The sequence below is a fragment of the Chiloscyllium punctatum genome, chromosome 49 (assembly GCF_047496795.1).
Source record: "Chiloscyllium punctatum isolate Juve2018m chromosome 49, sChiPun1.3, whole genome shotgun sequence".
Lineage (NCBI taxonomy): Eukaryota > Metazoa > Chordata > Chondrichthyes > Orectolobiformes > Hemiscylliidae > Chiloscyllium > Chiloscyllium punctatum.
In genome coordinates this window covers 27677947-27698898 of record NC_092787.1, presented here as the reverse complement: position 1 = coordinate 27698898, position 20952 = coordinate 27677947, and the positions used below count along the sequence as shown (strand labels likewise).

The 20952-nt window shown below is 47.7% G+C and overlaps 1 protein-coding gene across 5 annotated transcripts in view; it reads left to right on the top strand.

Annotated features, from left to right (window-relative positions):
• snapc4 (small nuclear RNA activating complex, polypeptide 4) overlaps positions 1-20028 on the top strand; it is a 46164-nt gene extending 26136 nt beyond the window's left edge. For 4 of the 5 annotated variants that reach the window (XM_072566028.1, XM_072566030.1, XM_072566031.1 and 1 more), the window contains 10 exons: positions 889-983; positions 1448-1533; positions 2353-2805; positions 4541-4754; positions 6072-6142; positions 6882-6926; positions 7727-7754; positions 11565-13255; positions 15906-16047; positions 19710-20028. In XM_072566028.1, the coding sequence (XP_072422129.1) occupies positions 889-983; positions 1448-1533; positions 2353-2805; positions 4541-4754; positions 6072-6142; positions 6882-6926; positions 7727-7754; positions 11565-13255; positions 15906-16025 (2803 nt within the window). In that variant the 3' untranslated portion in view covers positions 16026-16047; positions 19710-20028. The remainder of the gene's footprint in view (positions 1-888; positions 984-1447; positions 1534-2352; positions 2806-4540; positions 4755-6071; positions 6143-6881; positions 6927-7726; positions 7755-11564; positions 13256-15905; positions 16048-19709) is intronic. The other variant, XM_072566029.1, reaches the window with a different exon arrangement.
• The last annotated feature ends 924 nt before the right edge of the window (positions 20029-20952 follow it).

Genomic DNA, 20952 nt, shown 5'->3' with positions numbered 1-20952 from the left:
TGGGGAAGGTGTCATCAACAGTGATGTCAAGCTCCACTCGCTCAGCACTGTCCTGTTCTCTGACACTTAGTTTGAGTTCCACCAGGGCCAATCATCTCCTGACTTTGTCATAACCTTCTGTCAGACTTGGAGAAAAGAGCTGAGTTCTGGAGATGAGGTGAGCCTGACGACCCTTCACATCAAGGCCATGTTTTACCAAGTGTGGCATCAAGGAGTTCGAGCAAAACTGGAGTTGGGATTTCGGAGTGGTTCAGAGGATCAATGTGTCCTCTCATCTTCACCTTTGTCCCAATCTCCCTCAATTCCAGGTACACTGAATCTGATGCACACACTTGCTTGGCACTCAGCTGTGATCGATGGTGCCTAATGAGCTGTGGGGTCATGCCTTTGCTCTTCTCTTTCTGTAGTTTGGGGTTTGGTGACCTGCTTAGCTGACCTTTCACCCGTTGAGCTGTTGCTGGTGGTTTTGCTTTGCTGAGAGCAGAAGACCATGGAGCAGCCCGCTCCAACAAGATGGCTGCTCTCACTTGAGCCTCTGTCCACTTTCCTATCCACTCTCCGTCACCCTTACATTGTTATTAATTCAAAAGGTCTGTCTCCCTCCTCAAATTAACTTAGAGTCCTGGCATCCATCTCACTCCGGGGGAGTGAATTCCACAGATTTGCAACCCTTTGAGAAGCAATTTCTCCCCATCTGTGTTTTAAACTTATTCTCCTTTAAATGAAGGAAATTGATCCCATGGAGGGACTGATGTGACAGACAGCCCTGGGAGGAGCTGGTGTCCTTTAACAGATTTATGTTCAGTTTGAAATCATGGATGGCTGAGGGGAGGAACCTCAGGAGGTGACGATCTGCTTTAGGCGATGACTGTGTTCATTCTTTCACAGGTTTCTGAATACTTTGAACCATAATCTCCGGAAAGGAAGGTGGTCACCTCAGGAAGAGAGTGAGTTCAGGGAGCTGCTTGCCAAGCACGGAGTTGGTAAGATATGTCAGTCCAGCATATATGTAGGATATATCATCCATACAATCTGTACCAGTTTGGTCTTAGAAGTAGAACATCATCCCCTGTTGTACTTTAACAGCAGAGCAGCGTTTGAGGGGCTGAATGGCTTACTCTCCTTGCCTGCATTCCTCTGCCTAATTCTCTGCCCTGTGTGCTGCTGATGTAGTGATTCACTAACAGACTGGTTATATGAATGACATCAGATGTGTTAGATTCTGCAGTTGCTTTAACTGTTTATGCTCCATTATATCTTCAGTTACGCTGTCAGTTATCTGAGAGTCCCTGCCTTAATTGCTGAAACTAAACAAAGTTTCTGGACAGACTGTGAGGAACCAGTACAGGAGCATGTTCCTCTGCTCTGTGTGGCGACTGCTAGCTCATTGTGTAACAGTGGAGCTCGACTCTGACTCTGCTTTGGGCACCTTTCTGTGTTTTTACAGGTAGATGGTCGAAGATATCTGCGGGCTTGGTCGGCAGGACAGAAGCTCAGTGTCTGCATAAATGGAAAGCACTAACAGGCATTAAGGTGAGAGCCTGCCGACAGTGGGATCACCTTTTACAACGGACCAAAAGTCAGCTTCATCCTTTTGGGTCACCGTGCAACCTATCAGGATGCTTCTGTTGCGATGAGAATTCCTCCAAATTGGGCTTTCTTCCTTAGCTGCAGTTTTTTTTTAAACTATCCAAGTTATGGTTCATAGTTTCCTGATAGGCACTCCCTCATTAGCAGCATTGACAGTCTGGCAGTTCATCACCACCACCTCGAACAGTTGGGACACCCATAAACAACTTACAAAATAAAATTGCTCTTAGCAAGCAATTGCACTTCTGTCAATAGGCAAATGGATCACAGAGTCTTGTGTTGACCCCTACAGCTCATAGGGATTCTGTTTCAATCTGGTTTATGCTGAGTTGGCTAATGCCAGCCAAGGTGAGGATAATTGCAGTACAGTGGACTCGAGAGCCAGGATTTCTGCCTTTTGAGGTGCACTGGATTAACATTTACTTTTTAATCCTGGAACACTAAGACGCAATTGAAATCAACTAGCCCTGTTCTGGCTGCATATTCAAGCTGTTACCAGTTGTGCATTCGGCAGAAGTCAACAGTCTATTCAGTGTGTCTTTGTCTGTGTGCTGCTCAGTGCTGGGATCGGTGAGAATCCATAGAATGGGAATAGAATGAGTTTATGAACAACTACAGTGAGTCGATCACAATCTTTCCCCACAGATGGAGCTGAAACGCTACTTTATTTCCTGTTAAAAGTGCTTTAGAGTGTCCTATAGAAATTAGTCTTTCCGGTTCAAATGTATCTGCTTTGTTTTTACAACTTAATTTATTTTTCAGGCCAAGGAATGGGCCCGGTCTAAACTTCCAAGAAAGAGCAGGCCAAAGCGCATTAAAAAGAGGCGGCGGGAAACGAGTTCCGAGTCTTCGGAATACTCCTCTGAGGATATTGAATTCATGGAGTCAGAGGAAGAGCGGGAGCGACAGAAGCAACAGGAGGAGGAGGAGGATTCCAAGGATGCCGAGGAAACGGAACAGGAAAAGCGGGAGGCAAGCTGCTGGAATCCAGCCGAGTCATTGGTGCTGGATGTGGACCGTTGGGTGCCAGTTGTTGAAAATAAGCCAGCACCAGCCAAGCTATCCGAAAGCTGCCAGACTCGCAGCATGGCGACTGTGAAGGTTGAAGCTCTCAATCGCCTTGGGGGACCCAAGGCAAATAGTTTTTGGGGACGTTTGTCTTGTCGAGCCAGTGCTGTTGCAAATGCAAGTGAAGCAGACAAGAAAGGAACAGTGGTAAGGGTCCTTGATGGACAGGCATTGGACCACTTTCAAAACGTTTTGTAAATTAGTCTGAAGAATGTTTCAGAGTTTGGGGCGAACAGATTCTTTATGCACTTATCTTAAATGTTGCTGGTTGCCTAGAGCGTGTACGTTTTTTCAAAGCACGAATGATTTGGGGAGAGGTGAAATTAATTGTTGCACTCTGGGTTACTGTTCTTTCCCCCAAATAATTTCTCCAGTGTGTGTTTAAAAACGTACTTGTAGAATCTTTCTACTCTGTGAATGGGAAATTCTGATAGCAGAGTGGTTGTGTCCCTAGATGTTTGAGCCAGAGAAGATGAATTCCTATCTCTGTTAAAATTGAAGAATTTGCATGTGCTGTCAATCAAAAACAAAACAGAAATTGCTGGAAAAGCTCAGCAGATCTGGCAGCGTCTGTGGAGAGAAATCAGTTCATGTTTTGGGTCAGGTTACCCACCTCCAGAACCGAGTTCTGAGGAAGGATCACTCGCCCCGAAAGGTTAAGTCTTGATTTCTGTCCATGGATGCTGCCAGGCCTGCTGAGCTCTTCCAGCACTTTGTGCTTTTTTGCAGCCTGAGCATTGTGTTCAAACCTTTGATATAGCTGAGAGAAGGTTGGACACAGTGGGGAAGGGAAGCTGCAGCTTTCTCCAGGTCCATTCAGAGCCAGTGAGACAGCTGGCATCATCATCAGAACGATGTTCACAACCTACACCGTGTATTTGCAACAGCCCAGCAACGTGATTAGATTCCCTACAGTGTGGAAACAGGCCCTCCAGCCCAACTAGTCCACACTGACCCTCCGAAGAACAACCCACCCAGACTCATTCCCCTCTGACTAATGCACCTAACTCTATGGCAATTTAGCACGGCCAAGCCACCTAACCTGCACATCTTTGGACTCTGGGAGGAAACCGGAGCACCCGGAGGAAACCCACGCAGACACGGGGAGAATGTGCAAACTCCACACAGTCACCTGAGGCTGGAATTGAACCTGGGACCCTGGTGCTGTGAGGCAGCAGTGCTAACCACTGTGCCACCCAGAGTCATTTTGACTTGAGCCAATCTTTTATTTCCAAGGAGATGAGCAGTTATCGGAGATATGCATGGCTGTAGAGTTGAGACCAAAATTGGATCCGCCATGATCTTATTTGAATGGCACAGCAGGGTTGAAGGGCTGAATGGCCTACTTTTCCTTATTTGTATTTACAAATCTCAAGCTGTCCACCTGAAGTCCCTTACTCTTGATCACCTATTCAAGGGAGAAAAGAACCATTCTGTTGCCCATGCCCATCGCTGTGACTCGATACAAGAGTTTGAGATTCTGATGGGAAGGTCAGTAACTCCATTTAAGGTAATTGGCCAAAAAAGTAAACCAACGCAGCTCACTTGTTTTCCTCTCTGCAATGCGCTATCATCTGAAAGGGCAGTGGAAGCAAATTCAACACAAGCTTTCAAAACTGAATTGAATAGAAAAATATTTATTGGGGTATGGGAGAAGAGGGGAGTGGGGCTCATTGACTAGCTGTGGAAGAGCTGGCCCTGGGAAGAATGGCTTCCTGATGCCGTATGCTTCAATAATATGATCTGAAACCAGGTGAAGCATGGCTTTTCAGGGGACAAAGACCCACACCTGACCCAATCTGGGCTGGCCAGGTAACCTGTGAACAATGCATTCACCTGTCTGCAGAAAGACCTGAATTTTGTTTCACTTTGATTTGCACAGAGTGATCTAGCTGCACAGAGTGGAGCACCATCTGCAGCAGAATGCTCCGAAGGAGCTGCGTGCCCAGCAGTGAAAGTCGCCTATCGGAGACCTCTGCGATCTCGGAGGGAAAGTAGGAGGACAGTGCGCCAGACCTGCAGGATCATTGTGGAGAAGAAGCTCATTGCAGAGATGTGTCGTTGGACCGCACCTAAGATGGTTGATCGGAGAGAAGGTGAGGCACCTGGTACCTAGCCCCGCAACTCTGAGCTGGGCTTCCCTGCACCACGAGACCTGCAGGATCACGGCATTCTCCTATGCCCCTCCCAAATGACAGGCTTGGTGTCTGAATCTACTCAGGGGCTGTGTCCCTAATTCACTCCTTTGCACATCAGTTCAACTATTTCAGTGCTACTCTGGCTGTCGTGCCACCTTCCCCAACTCTACACAAACTTGAGTTGATCCCAGCTACCCATAGTCAGGCTTGCACTACATGTTCTCTCCCCTATGCTCACTGACCTGTGTTTGATAGACTTGTATCCTCTGGAGTTTAGAAGAGTCTGAGGTAATGTAACTGAAATGTATAAAGGTTCAGAGGGGTCTTGGCTAGGTTGAAAGACTGTTTCCTCTTGAGAGAATCTAGATCTGGGGTTGTAGTTTACACATAAGGGGTTTCCCATTTAAAACCGATGAGGAAACACATTTCTCTCAGCGTTGGGTCTTTAGAATTCCCTTCCTCAAACAGCATTGGATGCAAAATTGTTTTATAGTTTTATAATAGATTCTTGATGATCAAGGCAATGAAAGGTTATTGCGGATACGCAGCAACGTGGAGTTGAGCTTAAAGTCAGATTAGTTATGATTGTACTGAACAGCAGACTTGCAGGTTTGAGTGGCCTACTCTTCCCCTGTTTGTATCTTTGTATTTTTCTTGCCAAGGGGTACCTACCCTGAGTTAGATGGTATGCACTCTAGAACAGCAATGAAAATGCTGTAAATAACAAGTTAGTCAGATGTGTAAACGTAGTAGTTCCCCTTCAGGTCCACACCAGAATAGGTCCAGCTTTGTTTCTGTTCAGGCACGGTTTTGGCAGCATGGTATGTTTATTTAAAATGGGGTGGAGGTGGTGGAGACTTGCATTATAAAATCTCTTTCACATTTTACCATTGTAACGTAGGAGTGCTAAGAGAGTTCACACAGCAAGATCCCAAAAATGGCTTTCTAATAACCAGAGGATCTATATTAATGTAGCACAAAGGAGAAATGTTGATGTGGTGTATATACTGGCATTGTTTACGTGAGCAGGACGATTGGCTGCTCTATTTAACATGCTGAGAATTGGCATTCCCTGAATCTATATTTCAAAGCATTGTCTTGGGGAGTGATGAAATAATTCCACCAACCAGTTAAACCTACAAATTCATTGGACTTGTAGTGAGATTTATGCATGAAAAATGCCCAGAGAGTGTCTAAATGGAGCAGTTAAGTATCTGCTTGAAGTGTTGTGGCGCTGAGATTTAATGTAATTTTCTGACTCTTTCTATTATCTAGCTGACATTATACGCGAGAGGCTGGAAGCTACTGGCTTAAGCACTACACCAGTTTTTACTCTCTTGGTACAGGTAAGGTTTCACTGTGCTATTGAGTTTTCTTTTCCCAAAAGAGCCCATGTCTCATGGCAGTGCTGAGATTCAGGTGGTCCATCATAAAATTGCAAACACTAGAATTTGTAACCAGATATGAAAGACCAGATCGCCCATCTTGGCACTGACTGCATATCACCGGTTTGGAACAGTTCTATTCCCTTCCTAATCCATGCAGGTATAAAGTATTGATGCAAACTGGGCACTGATGTTACAATAGAGGGGAAGTGGCTCAACAATCAATGCTTTCTGATTGGGACTGAGGATGCTTCTGTATCGAAGCCTGTGCTGTCCCTGTTCTGGGAGAGTCAGATGGGGGACATTGTAGACAGACCTTTGCTCTGTATCTAACCCCATACTGCACTTTAACTTTTCATGTCATTTGAGGTTTGGAACCCTGAATCTGGCTCCCTCACGTTGCTGGTTGAAGTGAGGCTGGTTTCCCTGTCGGTACTGACAGACTTGGTGAGAAAATCTTGGGTTGAATTCATGCGGAATATGAATTAACTACCTGCTTCTCATTTTACCCAAGCACAGAGCATCCACCAATTTAATGCAGTCAACTATATTCAAAGTGAATGTCCATGGACAATGAGGGGGTTTAACTGGGATGATTACTATACCCTGCCTCCTGAGAGAGCCAGGACACAGAAGGAGCGAGAGCCTCCTTTCAGCAGAAAGGACCCATGTGCTAACTTTGCCACTCTGTTGTTTGCAGTTGTTTCGGATCGACAAGGAAGGCTGCATGCAGATTCTTAAAAAGGTAACCTGAGATCGAGAATCTTCATTATAGCCATGTTGCTAAGGGGTACCTTGAGGGGCTATGTTCAAGCTGAGAGAATGGGAGAGCTGGGGTTTATATCTGATTGTATGCGGAGGCGAGAAACTATGCATTTGGAAAGGCATGTGCAAGGGTCAGGTCAAGGCTATTGAGGCAAACGTGGGACTCTGAGTAAGCTCCAAATGATGTTCAGCAATGTGCTGCTATTTGCCCAGTAGTTCAGGGGTTTGGAGCTGTTTGTGCCAAGATCTTCCCAGGCAAATTGGCTTCTGGACCCCTGAAGGGGCCAGAAGGACGGCTGAATGAGGCCAGAATTCATTCTCTGCCTCATCTAAGTATTGTCCAATGATTGCTGCTAGCACACAGCCTTCAGGCAAGGTTATGGTGCGGCTGGGGTGCCTAATAGTTACATCACCTTCCCCTGTTTCCTGGGTTACACAGAATACAGTTGTAATAGACTTATGCTTCTCACTGTCTTAGTGAGTTTGGAGGAGGAAATGGTAGGAAATGACATCACCAACCCAAGGAAACCTAAACACACAAATAGAAAACAAGACATAACACAGGAGGCTTGCTGATGATGTTACCCAGTATGGTGACAAAACGCCTAAAAACAAACCTTCCAGCTCAGCGAGTAAACTTGCATCCCCATTGTCAGTGTCTTATTTTTACTTTTTTAATAGTAATTATTGCATACTGATGTGGTTCTTTGGATTACAGAAGAGTATTTGGGCATATTGTCTATCAACCTGCCTTCACTGTGTTTTCTCTGTCTCTTGTAGATGAATCAGGATGCCCAAGGTTTGTCTGGTATAGTATGACTTTTTGAACATCATACATGTACCAGTGCATGTGCTTTTTCAGTGGATATACCTGCGGGTTTCTCACTCCGTTCAATCCTCCAGCATCTTCCTCCCCCAAGTCCTCCCCTGATTCGGGGCTGCACTCAGGAGGGAGCTGCTTTGCTGTTACCCAGTGGTGTCGCTGTCACTGGTGTGTAGTTTTGTGGATGGTCACTGGATGATGATCCTGTCCCTGAGAAATGTTCATATTTAGAGGGAAACTCCCACAGGGGGCTGCTGGAAAACTCAGCAATCCATGCTTCCTCAAACGCTATCACAGTTTCTTACTTTCTCCTTGGTCAATACACGACACAACACTCCCAGATCATCTGAAGGATTCTCACATAAGTTTTCCAATGCTTTAATTCCCTTTTTATCAGCCATGGGATTTTCTACTTACTTGCCGTCTCCCAGGGGATTGTTATTGTCAGTGAGGCTTTGGCCTTGATGACTTTGCACCAGTACACATTCGTCCTTGTATTTTTTTTGAAAGAAAGACTTGGTTTTCTATCAAGCTTTTCACAATCTGTTTCAAATATCTTTTTTCCTCCGTTCATTCGTTCACAAAATGTGGGTATCACGGTGTAGGCCACCTTTATTGCCCATCCCTAATTGCCCTTGAGGAGGTGGTGATGAACTGCTGTCATCCTTGGGGTGTAGGAACACCCACGTCAACAGAGAAGGAATGTTCACCCAATAACACTGAAGGAGTGGTGATGTAGTTCCAAGTCAGGGAGGTGTTCCCTTGTATCTGCTGCCCTTGTCCTTCTAGATGGTAGGATTTGGAAGGTGCTATCTAAGGAATCTTGGGCAAGTTCTGCAGTGTGGCATATAAATGGTACATACCGCTGCTGCTGAACATCAGTGGTGGAGGCAGTATTGTTCAAAAAAATATTTCTCTCCACAAAAGTGTAGTTTTGAAATACCGGAGCTGTTGTATTGCACGGTGTGCTGACAGGTCAGAAGCAGCAAATGTGACATTGGACTCATTCTTAACATTGAGCAGTAAATGTTGGACCAGGATACTGGGAAAATGGTAGGCACATTATTGGAAAAGATTCTTCGGACCAAGATTTACTTGCATTTGGAGAAGAATTGCTTTGTTAGGGATAGTCAGCATAGCATAAATAAAAACAGAAACTGCTGGAAAAGCTCAGCAGGTCTGGAAGCATCTGCGGAGAGAAATCGAGAGTTAACGTTTCAGGTCCAGTGACCTTTCCTCAGAATAGTCAGCATGGCTTTGTGTGGAATGGTTTTGTCGTAAATTTGATTGAGTTTTTGAAGGAAGCGATGAAGATTATGGGTGAGGGTAGGGAAGTGGATGTTGTCTATATGGACTTTAATGAAGTATTTCACACGGTCCCTTGCGGTAGGCTAGCCCTGAAGATTTCAGTGAATCCATGGTGAATTGGCAAGTGGATACAAAATTGGTTTGATCATAGGAGACAGGGTAGTTGTGGAGGGCTGTTTTTCTGGCTGGAGGTCTGTGACCAGTGATGTTCTGCAGGGATTACTGCTGGGATTTCTGTTTGTAATATATATCCATATAAATCATTTGGATGAAAATGTTAGTTGTCTGATTAGTAAGTTTGCAGTTAACTCTCCCTGATTTAACAAGTTCTTGTACACTTTACATTAAATGATGTTTTGGGAGGTTTTGACAGGAAATGTAAACTTTTCAAATTGTGGGCGGCGCGGTGGAACAGTGGTTAGCACTGCTGCCTCACAGTACCAGAGACCCGGGTTCAATTCCCGCCTCAGGCGACTGACTGTGTGGAGTTTGCACACTCTCCCCATGTCTGTGTGGGTTTCCTCCGGGTGCTCCGATTTCCTCCCACAGTCCAAAAATGTGCCAGTTAGGTGAATTGGCCATGTTAAATTGTCCGTAGTGTTAGGTAAGGGGTAAATGTAGGGGAATGGGTCTGGGTGGTTTGCTCTTCGGGGTCAGTGTGGACTTGTTGGGCTGAAGGGCCTGTTTCCACACTGTAAGTAATTTAAATCTAATCTAAAAACTGGTGGAGTTGTGGATAGTGAGGAAGGTTGTCAAAAGATTTCCATCAGTTGGAAAGTTGGGTGCAGAAATGTCCAGATTAAACTCCATCTGCCAAGTCTGAGGTGGTGCACTGTGGGAGGAATGTAAACAATAAATGGCAGGACCCTGAGGAGCATTGATATACAGGGGGATCTTGGGATTCAAGTCCATAGCTCCCTGAAAGTGGCAGCATTATTGAGTAAGCTGGGACAGAAGGCATGTGGTCTGCTTGTCTTCATCCATCAGGGCATTGAGTATAAAAGTTGGCAGGTTGTGTGGCCGCTGTATAAGACTTTAATTTGGTCACATTTGGAATATAATGTGCAGTTCTGGTCACCACATTTAAAGGGAGGATGGTGAAGGCCTTGGAGTAAATGCAAGGGAGGTCGACCAGGACATTGCCTGGATTGGAGAGTATTGGACCCTTTTTTCCCAGGGTAGAAACGTCAAATACTCGGCAGCGTAGCTTTATGAAAAGTGGGGGAATGTTTAAAGAGGAGTGAGGCGAGTGTATTTTTACCCAGAATGCGGTAGGTGCCTAGAATGTGCTGCTCGGGGAGCTGGTGGACGCAGACATGATAGCGATGTTTGAGGCATTTTGAAGCCACGTGAATAGGCAGGAAAAAGAGGCTTACAGACCATGTGCAGGCAGATGGGGTTAATTTACATTGGCATCATGGTCGGCACAGACACTGTGGGCTGAAGGGCCTCTTCCTGTGCTGTTCTGTATTCTATGTTCTGAGAGCTCTTCTGCAAAATAAAAGCAGTGGGATTTTTCTTGTCCACCCTGGAAGCAGTCTTTGGCTTTAACCTGATCCAAAGCTAATCGTTGTCAGTTCTAACTGAGCACTGTCAGCATGGAGTGGGGCTCAAGTCGTTAAGGTGTAAGTGCAACTTGTTGTACTTTGGTGTTGTGTTGCTGAGCCTTGAATTGACTATAGTACTTTTCGACAGCCTGGGAGCTGGGTTGTGTGGTCTCTGTTATGAACTCTGAGCTGGTTTTACTGTTTTTGTGATTAGATTATAGTGATCACCACAATAGAAGTTGTAGGTAGTCTTCCAGGTTGAGGAGAGAATGGTCTACAGATGAGCAGTTTCTGTGGAGAAGCTGGATTTGTTTCCCCCACTAATCCATATTCCTTCACCTCTTTCCAGTGATAGAAATCGATCAGCCTCTGACTAAAATTAGTAGTTGTTTGAGCATCAATAAATGGTTGCAGAGGAGAGTTCCACACTTCTCAGTCAGTGTGTTTTCCTCATTTCATTTTGAGGGGAATCAGTAGTTGGTCACATTGAGGGACATTGATCCAGTAAATGAGAAACGGTTTCTCATGGGAGGAGATTCGGTCCCTAGAGGGACACCTGGGAGAAAAGTGGGAAAAGAATCATCATTATACGAGAGATGTTTCTAAACACAGCAAAGTTGTTGTGATTTGGAAAGTTCTGTCCGAAAGGGCAGTGGGAGCCAGTTTAATAATAATTTTCCAGAGGAAATTGGAACATACTTTAACCGGTAAATGCTTTATGCTCATGGGCAGAGTGAAGGGGGCTTTGGGATTAATAAGGTTGAATCTTTCGAAGGCCAGCACTGAGGCAGTAATCCAAATTACCTCCAGAGTTGTATGATTCTGTAATTCTACATTTACTTTTTGATCTTAAGCTTTTCTTTTAAATGAAATAATTTCCCTTTTCTTGTCTCTACCTCAGTCACCTCATGATTGTTTTTTGTTTGTCTCCTCCTGCTAGAAAAGGAGCAGTATGGTGAGCGACTGAGGCAAGACCCTTGTGGCCCGCGGTGGATGAAAGACAGCATCATCAGCATGAGCAGCAAGGACACCACGGGCATCAGTCGGTTTAAACCGGCTGCCCCACTGCCATTAAATAAACCAAAAACTGTCCTGGAGTTACTAACCGAAAAGCGCAAAGCCCAGGCTGTTGGTGCTGCCCCACACTCCATGGCCTCCCTGGCCCACCTGGCAGATTCCCTCAGTGAGGAGGCAGGAGGCAAGAAACGCCCTGTTCCAATCAAAGTATACAGGAAGGGGAGGCGCAGACCGAAACAACATGGGAACCAACCTTCACTCCAAGAGGTTGCACCTGACCAGGCGACACCTGATGCAGCAGAGCAGCCGCAGATACCAGGGGGGCAGGGCTCAACATCAGACACCCCAGCAACAGCACCGAGCGACCAGAGCCAGCCAGCTACTCGTGCACGTGCCCCTGCTCGTGCTCGTGCTCGTGCCCGTGCTCCAGCTAAACCCAGCGCTGCCAACACCCAGCGTCGGCTGATGCCCATTGCCCCAATGCCACCGGCTCCAGCCCTGGTGCTACCCAGTGGCACGTTGTTGCAGCTGATGCTCCCCAACTCCACTGTCCCCGTCATGGCAGTTCTCACCCCTAATGGTTTGGTGTGTGTCCCTCCAGGCTCACTCCCAGCTCAGCCCGGCCCCAGCCTCCCTCCTCCAGCCGCTGGTCAGGCTGTGCCCTCCGCGTCTCAGTCAGCCAACACTGTGACCAGCTCCAGCACTACCTCAGTGCCTAGTGTGCTGGGACCGGCCGGTTGTGGCCCTGTCGTTGGTCAGGGAGCAGTTAGTAACGATGCTGTGACAGTGTCACCCACCACCTCATTAAGCCAGCCTCTGGCCTCCCCTTCACCAGCAATTCAGCAAACCCCAGCAACTGCTCCCCCAGCTTCAGCCCACACTGTGGCACTGACTGCTGTAGCCCCCACTACCACCAATCTCCGTTTACCAGTGGCCAGCTCCAACAACCCGAATCTCCCCAGGCACCTTTTCCAGGGAGGAGGTTTATTACAGACTGCAGGCCCCATCATCTTAACGCAGCGTCTGGAGCCCCTGTGCAAATTACAGCCAACCAATTGCACTGTAGACTTTAGCCTTTTGTCCTGTGAACAAGAAGCAGTGATGAGAGACTGGCTGCAAGGCAAGGGTGGTATACAGGTGCCAGGCATGCCCACTAGCCTGCCATACCTGCCTCCCTTCTCTTCCACACTGAGAATCTTATCGAACTTGCTGCTACACAAGGCGGCCTTGGAGCAGAATCTGTCCGGCTTTGGGCCTCCTGATGGAGCTGACCCCAAAAACAAACTCGAGGCGGCCAGGGCCCAGGTAGCTGAGCGTCTGCAGAATGAGCCAGCCTACCAGCTCCTGAAATCACGATTCCTGTCCGCTTTCACGTTGCCAGCGTTTCTAGCTACACTGCCGCCACACGGAAACCGAACCACCGTTAACCCGTCGATGGGAGCCCCTGACTCCGACTCTGAGGAAGCGAGTGAGTGCACAGACACTGATGGAGTGAGTGAGGACAGTGCTCAGGAGCAGTCTGCTGCAGATGAAATGGCTGAAGGGGAGTTACATCAACCCTTTGAGGTCTCCTTCACGGACCTGTCGTTTGGCAGTAACTTGACAGGCAGCCTGGTGAGTAGGAGAATATAGATAGCTGCCAGAATTCTGCTTGCTTTGTTTCCCTCTCTCCAACAACCCCCCCCCGCAAAGAGAGGTGTAGAGAGCTCCCTCCAGTCTACACACAGCCCCTCACCCGCTGCAGCTTATTATCAAGTTTTCAAAGCCTCATTAAGCCGATGAGCACACATGCACTTGTTCTTCTGCTGCAGTGGGCGATTTCAGTCTCCTCCCCCCCACACACTCGGGCAAAAATGCTTTCTGCTGCTCTGTCAATCAATTCAGTGCAGGCTGGGATGTTTCCTGATCGATGTGGCCAAAGTTGATTCACTGCTCACCCCCCCCCCCGCTATGTCACTTTGTAAAGTATTTTATTAATTCATTCTTGGCAGTTACTGGCAAGACTCATTTATAAGTCATCTCTACTCGATGAGCCACCTTCGTCAAGCACTGATACGTATGCGCACACCATTCAGCCCCTTTCACCTGCTCTGGCACTTAGTAAAATTATCACTGACCTAATTATAGCCTCAAATCTCCCATTCCCACTTCCTGTCAATAACCTTCCTTTCTCGATCTTGCTCAGTCTCTCTGACCCCTCATCCTTCCCAGCTTATCAAGAATCAAGCCAACTCTGCTTTGAAACGATCCAATCACGGTGTTTCCACCATCTTCAGAGGCCAAAGGCTTACAGCCCCCTGAGAGAAATGGCAGTGTGTTGAACACCTTCAGTGACGAGGACAGTAAATGGCCAGCTACCGCTGGTGGGACTGCATTCCCCAATAGATCCAGATTGGGTAAGGCCTGCAGGTCTCTCCCTTCTAGGGGGTGGGGGTGGGGGTGGCATTAGTCACCCAATTGGGGTTGTGAATGACAGTCTTTACAGTCCTGCTCAGTTCCCCAGTTGGTATGAACTGGCCACACTGAGATTTGCACCCTCCGTTTCTGAATGACCCAGTCAGTACGACTTCTAAACCATCCACAGTCGGCCCAGGAGATACTTGCACCAGAGTCTCCTGAACCAGTGCTGAAGGGTTTGTTGGATTTTCCCCCGAGTTGCTTCACCAGGCCGTGCTTAGGCATTAGTGCAATCCTGACTGCTGGAAGGGTTAAATGTTCCTGTGGACCAGCCTGCCAGTAAGCAAGGCAGCCCACCCGAATATGGGAAGTTAGTGTCTGTTTCATTCTGTAATGGTAAAGGAAGTTGGGGTTAAAGATGTGAGTTGTGTGTTGAACAAGTGAGCGAGTCCAGAGCAGGATGGATGTTCTGACAGATCCAGATGCTATGATTCCGCTTTTGTTGCAGCTGTGGCTGCCTACTGGGGACAGAGATTTAGAAAGCAGAAACGCCCCGGGACATGAGGTTTGAATGGGGGGGGCAGGGTGTTATTAGAAATAAACCAGTCACTGTGTAGTAGTTGCTGGTCTCTGATTGCGTCCGTCTTGCTCCCATCTGTTTGCACCCTGCTCTCGTGCTGCAGGGGTGACCTTGGGGAGATGGCAGTGTGGTGGTAACCTCACCCGGTGCGTAACCCAGAGGACTGGACTAATGCTCTGGGCACATGGATCCAAAACCCACCATTGCAGCTCACTGGAAGTTAACTAAACCAGAAATTGCTGGAGAGACTCGGCAGGTCTGACAGCATCTATGGGAAGAAAGCAGGGTTAGTGTTTCAAGTTGGGTGACTCTTCATCAGAACTGATAGTAGTAAGGGAGAAGTGGTGTTTATGCTGAAGGTATTGTTCGAGGAGAGGTAGGGAGAAGGCAATGGATCTCCACTTATTGATTCAACCTCTGCCCAGCCATATCCCTGTTCCACTGTGCCTTCTCCCTCGCTGCTATCAGCTCTGATGAAGAATTACCACACTTGAAATGTTAACTTTTGTCCTCCATAGATACTGCCAGACCTGCTGAGTTTTGCCAGCAATTTCTGGTTTAGTTTTAGATTTCCAGCTCCACAGTTCTTTGCTGCCAGTTAAATTCAGTTCATAAAAAATTGGAATAAAATCTAGTCTTAGTGATGGTGACCATGGGAGCACCAGGAATTGGTGTAATTCCCTTTATGGAATAAAATTTACCGTCCTTCCCTGATCTGGGTTACGAGTGACTGCAGACCACATACAATGTACTTGATGCTAACTGCCCTCTGACCTGGCCTGAAGGAATGAGGAACCAGTGTCATCCTCAAACCAACTCCGAGGTAACCAGAGACCACGTTGTTTTAGCACGTGAGCTTCAAGGTCCAGGTCATTATGACATGTCTGTGACTGAATGATCTGAACTGACACCCTCACCCTTCTTCTCTCCCACCCCCCCCCCCCCCCCCCCCCCCCCGCTTCTTTTTCCTCACCCTTCTTTCTCCCCCCCCCGCCCTCCTCCTCTCCTCTCCCCCCTCTCTTCTCCCCCCCCCTTCTTTTTCCTCACCCTTCTTTCTTGCCCCCCCGCCCTCCTCCTCTCCTCTCCTCTCCCCACTCTCTTCTTCCCCCGTCCTGCTCCTACCTCTCTGTCCAGAGTCCCATTGGAACGTTATGGGATCTGACCTCGCTGTGATACCCTCATGGTTGAGAAGCTGCTGTTGTGATTCATGTGAGGAATGGCCCATGGGACAGGGGTTTGTCTGTTGCTTGCTATATTATAACGTCTGCTGTTTTATGAATTTAACAGGAAACAACAGAGCATCAGTCTCCCTCAGAACAGACCGTTACCCCAGAACAAACAGTGGCCCCCAAAAGTGGGACAGACGTGGTGCCCAGGTGGAACCTCCGGCCAAGGAAGAAACCCTGAGAGATTCCCCACCGACAAAATGGTCAGCTGTCAGCAAAAATTGCGAGTGACTGAGAGTGAAAGTCGTTTCTGATGTTGCAACTTTTCTGTGGCTGTTTGTCATTGAGAAATACACAGTATTAAGTCATTATCTTAAAACAAGTCCTGGAGTTTAGCCTCATTTTTGTTCATTGAATCTTCACAGTGAAATATGTTGGTGCAGGGTGATAAGCAATTGAGAAGCTCACAGGCACCAGTGAGTGAGAGTAAGTAAATGAAGGCCATGCGTTTCTCAATAGCTGTCCAGTCCTTGCAACGTCCCAAAAACATTTCACAACCAGCGAGGTCTGCAATGCTCCAGGAGGCCTTTTTTAAAAAAAGGTTATTTGGCCATTAAAGTGGTATTGGTTGAGGGAGACATATTGGGCAGATCTCCCCATCTCTACCTCAAAGCAGTAAAACATGGAATATGCCAGCGCCGTACAGGCCCTTTAGCCCTCGATGCTGGACCGCACTGTGAAACCAATCTGAAGCTGATCTAACCTACACTATTCCATTCTCGTCCATGTGCCTATCTAATGACCATTTAAATGCCCATAAAGTTAACAAGTGTACAACTGTTGCAGGCAGTTCTCTGACTAAAGAAACCACCTCTGACATCTGTCCTATATCTATCACTCCTCAATTTAAAGCTACGTCCCCTTGTGCTAGCCATCTCCAGCCAAGGAAAAAGGCTCCCACTGTCCACCCGATCCAACCCTCTGATTATCATACATGTTCCAATTAAGTCACCTCTCAACTTTCTCTCCAATGAAAACAGCCACAAGTCCCTCAGCCTTTCCTCATAAGACTTTCCCTCTATACCAGGCAATATTCTAGTAAATCTCCTCCAAACCCTTTCCAAAGCTTCTACATCCTTCCTATAATGCTGTGACCAGAACTGTACGCAGTACTCCAAGTGCTGAGTTTTGTACAGCTGCAGCATGACCTCATGGCTCAGAAACTCAATCCCTCTACCAATAAAAGCTAATACACTGTATGCCGTCTTAACGACCCTATCAACCTGAGTGGCACCTTTTGAGGGATCTATGTACATGGACACAGAGATCCCTCTGCTCATCTACACTACCAAGGATCTTCTCATTAGCTCAGTAGTTTGCATTCCTGTTACTCCTTCCAAAGTGAATCACCTCACACCTTGCTGCATTAAACTCCATTTGCCACCTCTCCGCCCGTCTCTGCATCTAATCTATGTCCCTCTGTAACCTACAACATCCTTCAGCACTATCCACAACTCCATCGACCTTAGTGTCATCTGCAAATGTACTGATCCATCCTTCCACGCCCTCATCCGGGTCATTTATGAAAATGACAATCAGCAGTGGCCCCAAAACACATCCTTGCAGTATGCCACGACTAACTGAACTCCAGGATGAACATTTCCCATCAACCACCATATTCTGTCGTCTTTCAGTGACCAAAGGATCTGCACCTTTTTCTCAGGTGGATATTACAGCAGTAGGATTTACCTGTCAGGGTGTTCATGTCGCTGGTGATCAGAAGCAGTGGCTCAGTGGTTAGCACTGCTGCCTCACTGTGCCAGGGACCCTGGTTCAATTCCTGACTCAGGCGACTGACTGTGTGGAGTTTGCACATTCTCCCGTGTCTGCGTGGGTTTCCTCCGGGTGCTCCAGTTTCCTCCCACAGTCCAGAGATGTGCAGGTCAAGTGGTTGGCCATGGGAAATTTGCCCCATAGTGTCCAGGGATCTCCAGGGTGGGTGGATTAGCCATGAGGAATGCTGAGTTACAGGGATGGGGGTTGGTCTGGCTGGAATGCTGTTTGAAGGGTTGGTATGGGTGCAATGGGCCAAATGGCCTGCTTCCACACTGTCGGGATTCTGTGAAGCTGAGGTTCTTTGTATGTGTCTCTGTGAGAGTTGTGTTGTAGGGGTGCAGAGAGAATCTGAGTCTGAGTGCTACAGAACAACAAATAGAGCCTCTAAGATTTCAGCCTCTAAGATTTGATTCCTAATTAGTGCTAGGTAGCTGGAAAGGCTTTTAGGAAAACATCCTGTGTAGAAGACCAAAAAAGCTGCAAAAGGATATGGGTAGGTTAAGTAAGTCGACAAAGATCTGGGAAATTGTGAAGTGGTTTATTTTGGCAGGAAGATGAGAGAAGCATACTACCTAAACAACACATGTCTTGGTGCATGAATCACAGCAAGTCCGTATTCAGGTACTGCACACAACTGGGAATGCTAACGGAATGGTGTTGTTTATTGTGAGGGGAAGTGGGTAGAAAACATGGGAGGTTATGCTTCAGTTACACAGGCCGTCTGGGGTAGTCTCTCCTTAAGGAAGGATGTGAAACGGTTCAGAGAGGATTCACTCGACCAAACAGCTGGATTGAAGGGACGTCTCCTCTTGGGGAAGAATCTTGAGCAGGGGGTTCCCTGTTTGAGACAGATGAGAATTATTTTATCAAAGACGATTGCGGCAGAGACTGTTAGAAGGGAAGCTGGAGGAAGCAATATGAGTGAACCAAGACCTGGGTACAGCGGGCAGTGAGGAAGGATAATGACACGCTGGCCTTCATAGCGAGGGGATTTGAGTATCGGAGTAAGAATGTCTTGCTGCAGTTACACAGGGCCTTGGTGAGACCATACCTTGAGTATTGTGTGCAGTTTTGGTCTCCTGGTCTGAAGAAGGACATTCTTGTTATTGAGTGAGTCCAGCGAAGGTTCACTAGAGTGATTCCTGGGAATAGCAGGATTGACAGATGAGGAAAGACTGGAATTTAGAAGAATAAGGTGGGGGGTGGGGGGGGGGGGGAAATCTCTCAGAAAGATATAAAATCCTGATGGAACAGGACAGGCTAGGTGCAGGAAAAACGTTAAAGTCCAGAACTAGGGGTCCCCATCTTAAAATTTAGGGGTAATTCAGTCCTGAGATGAGGAAGAATTTCTCCACTCAGTTGTGAACTGTGGAGTTCTCCCCCACCGCCCCCCCAGGAAGCTGTTGGGGCCAGTTCATTAGATTCAAGAGGGAGCCGGACCTTGTGGCTAATGGCATCGGGGGTTTGGAGAGAATGGGATACCGAGATTGCATGACCAGCCATGGTGGGGAAGGCTCAAAGGGCCGAATGGCTGCCTCCTGCTCCTGTTTTCTGTTTGTGTGAGTGAGGGGTAGGCAGGCTGCTCATGGGGAGCAGGGAGCCCACCACTGTCTGGCTGGGGCTATGGCCTCTTCCTGTGCTGTTAATCAGCATTGTTGTCTTTACTGGCCGGTTTGCTGCTTCACTGACTGAATCTACTGAGCACCATGATCCTGCTCTCCACCCCCCCACCGTCCAACTACCTGCACTGTGCTCATGGATTTGCCCAGGTTACATTGCCATTGGGCAGCCAGCTTGGCCTGGGGGCGGGTTTAGGGACCTGGGGGCTCGGCCTGGTGGGAGGGTTCAGGGATGGGCGGGGGGAGGTGGAAGGGGCTGGGAGGCCAGGATCCCTGTGGCGATGGTGCAGTATCTATGGCCTGGCTGTTTGGGGGTCGAGGGGAGACAGAGGGTTTTGCAGATGGCTTCAGTAACAGGAGGCTAGAGTGAAGCTCAGTCCCCAGGTCGAGTGGGCTGGGTGAGGGATGGCTCCTGTCTACACTTTTTGTGTCACTGCCAAGTTGTAGTGATGTGTTCTTTCTGATTTCAGGAGAGGAATTCCCAGGTTTATGGATCGTTTCCCCTCGTGTTTGGAAGCAGAAACAGTATGGAGGAGCTCTCCCCTGGAATACTAACTTGGATTTGATGAGCAGACACAGTGTACAAAGAGCTGCAGGAAGGGGATTCAGTAATTCCTGGAAGGGTTTAGTCACTGGTGTGTTCTGCAGGTGCAGTCAATAATGCTGTTCAGAAAGTGTTACAGATTGTATGTTATCATTGTTGTCTCCTTGACCCTGTTTAATTGGGTCTGTTCTCATTGCTGTAGCAAAACGCACATGATGTTTTAATAAAGGTTATTTTATAAATTACAGATGGGTTGTGTTGATCCTGCAGGGAGGCTGGGCAGAGTGAACGGGGCTCTGCAACCTTCCTTCACTGCTACATGTGTTGGGGAATTATGGTTGGGTGTGGTGTTGATCTGGAGGAAGGTGTGCAGCATTCTCTCAGATCATGTTTCAGGAGTGACATCTTAAAGTCCTGATGCTTCACCAGTGCCAGCAGACTGCTGCTCTGCAGCTCCTCTCTCTCTGCCCCTCCAGCGAGTGGCAGCAGTTTGCTCCACAATTCAGACAGGTCCCATTCTCCTATGCCAGCTCTTGATGGTGAATCACAGAAACCCATGCAGACACTGGGAGAATGTGCTAAACCCCAAACAGGCTGGAATCGAACCTGGGTCCCTGGGGCTGTGAGGGAGCAGTGCTAGCCACCTGCCAAACAGAGATCATCACAGAGCAGCGCAATGCCATTGTCATTCCATCCGTACTCGTCTATGCAGTGCAGCCCTGAGGATGGTTTGTGACTGGGTGATCTCCAGCTTGACTCCATCCAGGAACAAAGCAGCCCGCTTGATTTGGCCGCCCATACAACATTGTGTTCATTCTGTCCACCAGTAGCAGTATGGGGTGCTATCTACAACAACTCGCTCTGGATCTTTCAATAGCACCTTTCCAAACCCACAGCCACTTCCATCTAGAAGGACAAGGGGCAGCAGATACATGGGAATACCACCCCCTGAAAGTTCCCCTCCGAGCCACTCGCCATCCTGACTTGGAAATATATCACCGTTCCTTCACTATCAGTGATCAAAATTCTGGAATTCCCTCCCCTCAGGGCATTGTGGATCAACTTGCAGCACATGTACTGCAGCGGTTTCAAGAAGGCAGCTCACCCCCACCTTCTCAAGGAGCAACTAGGCATGGGCAATAACTGCTGGTAAACCACATCCCTTGAAA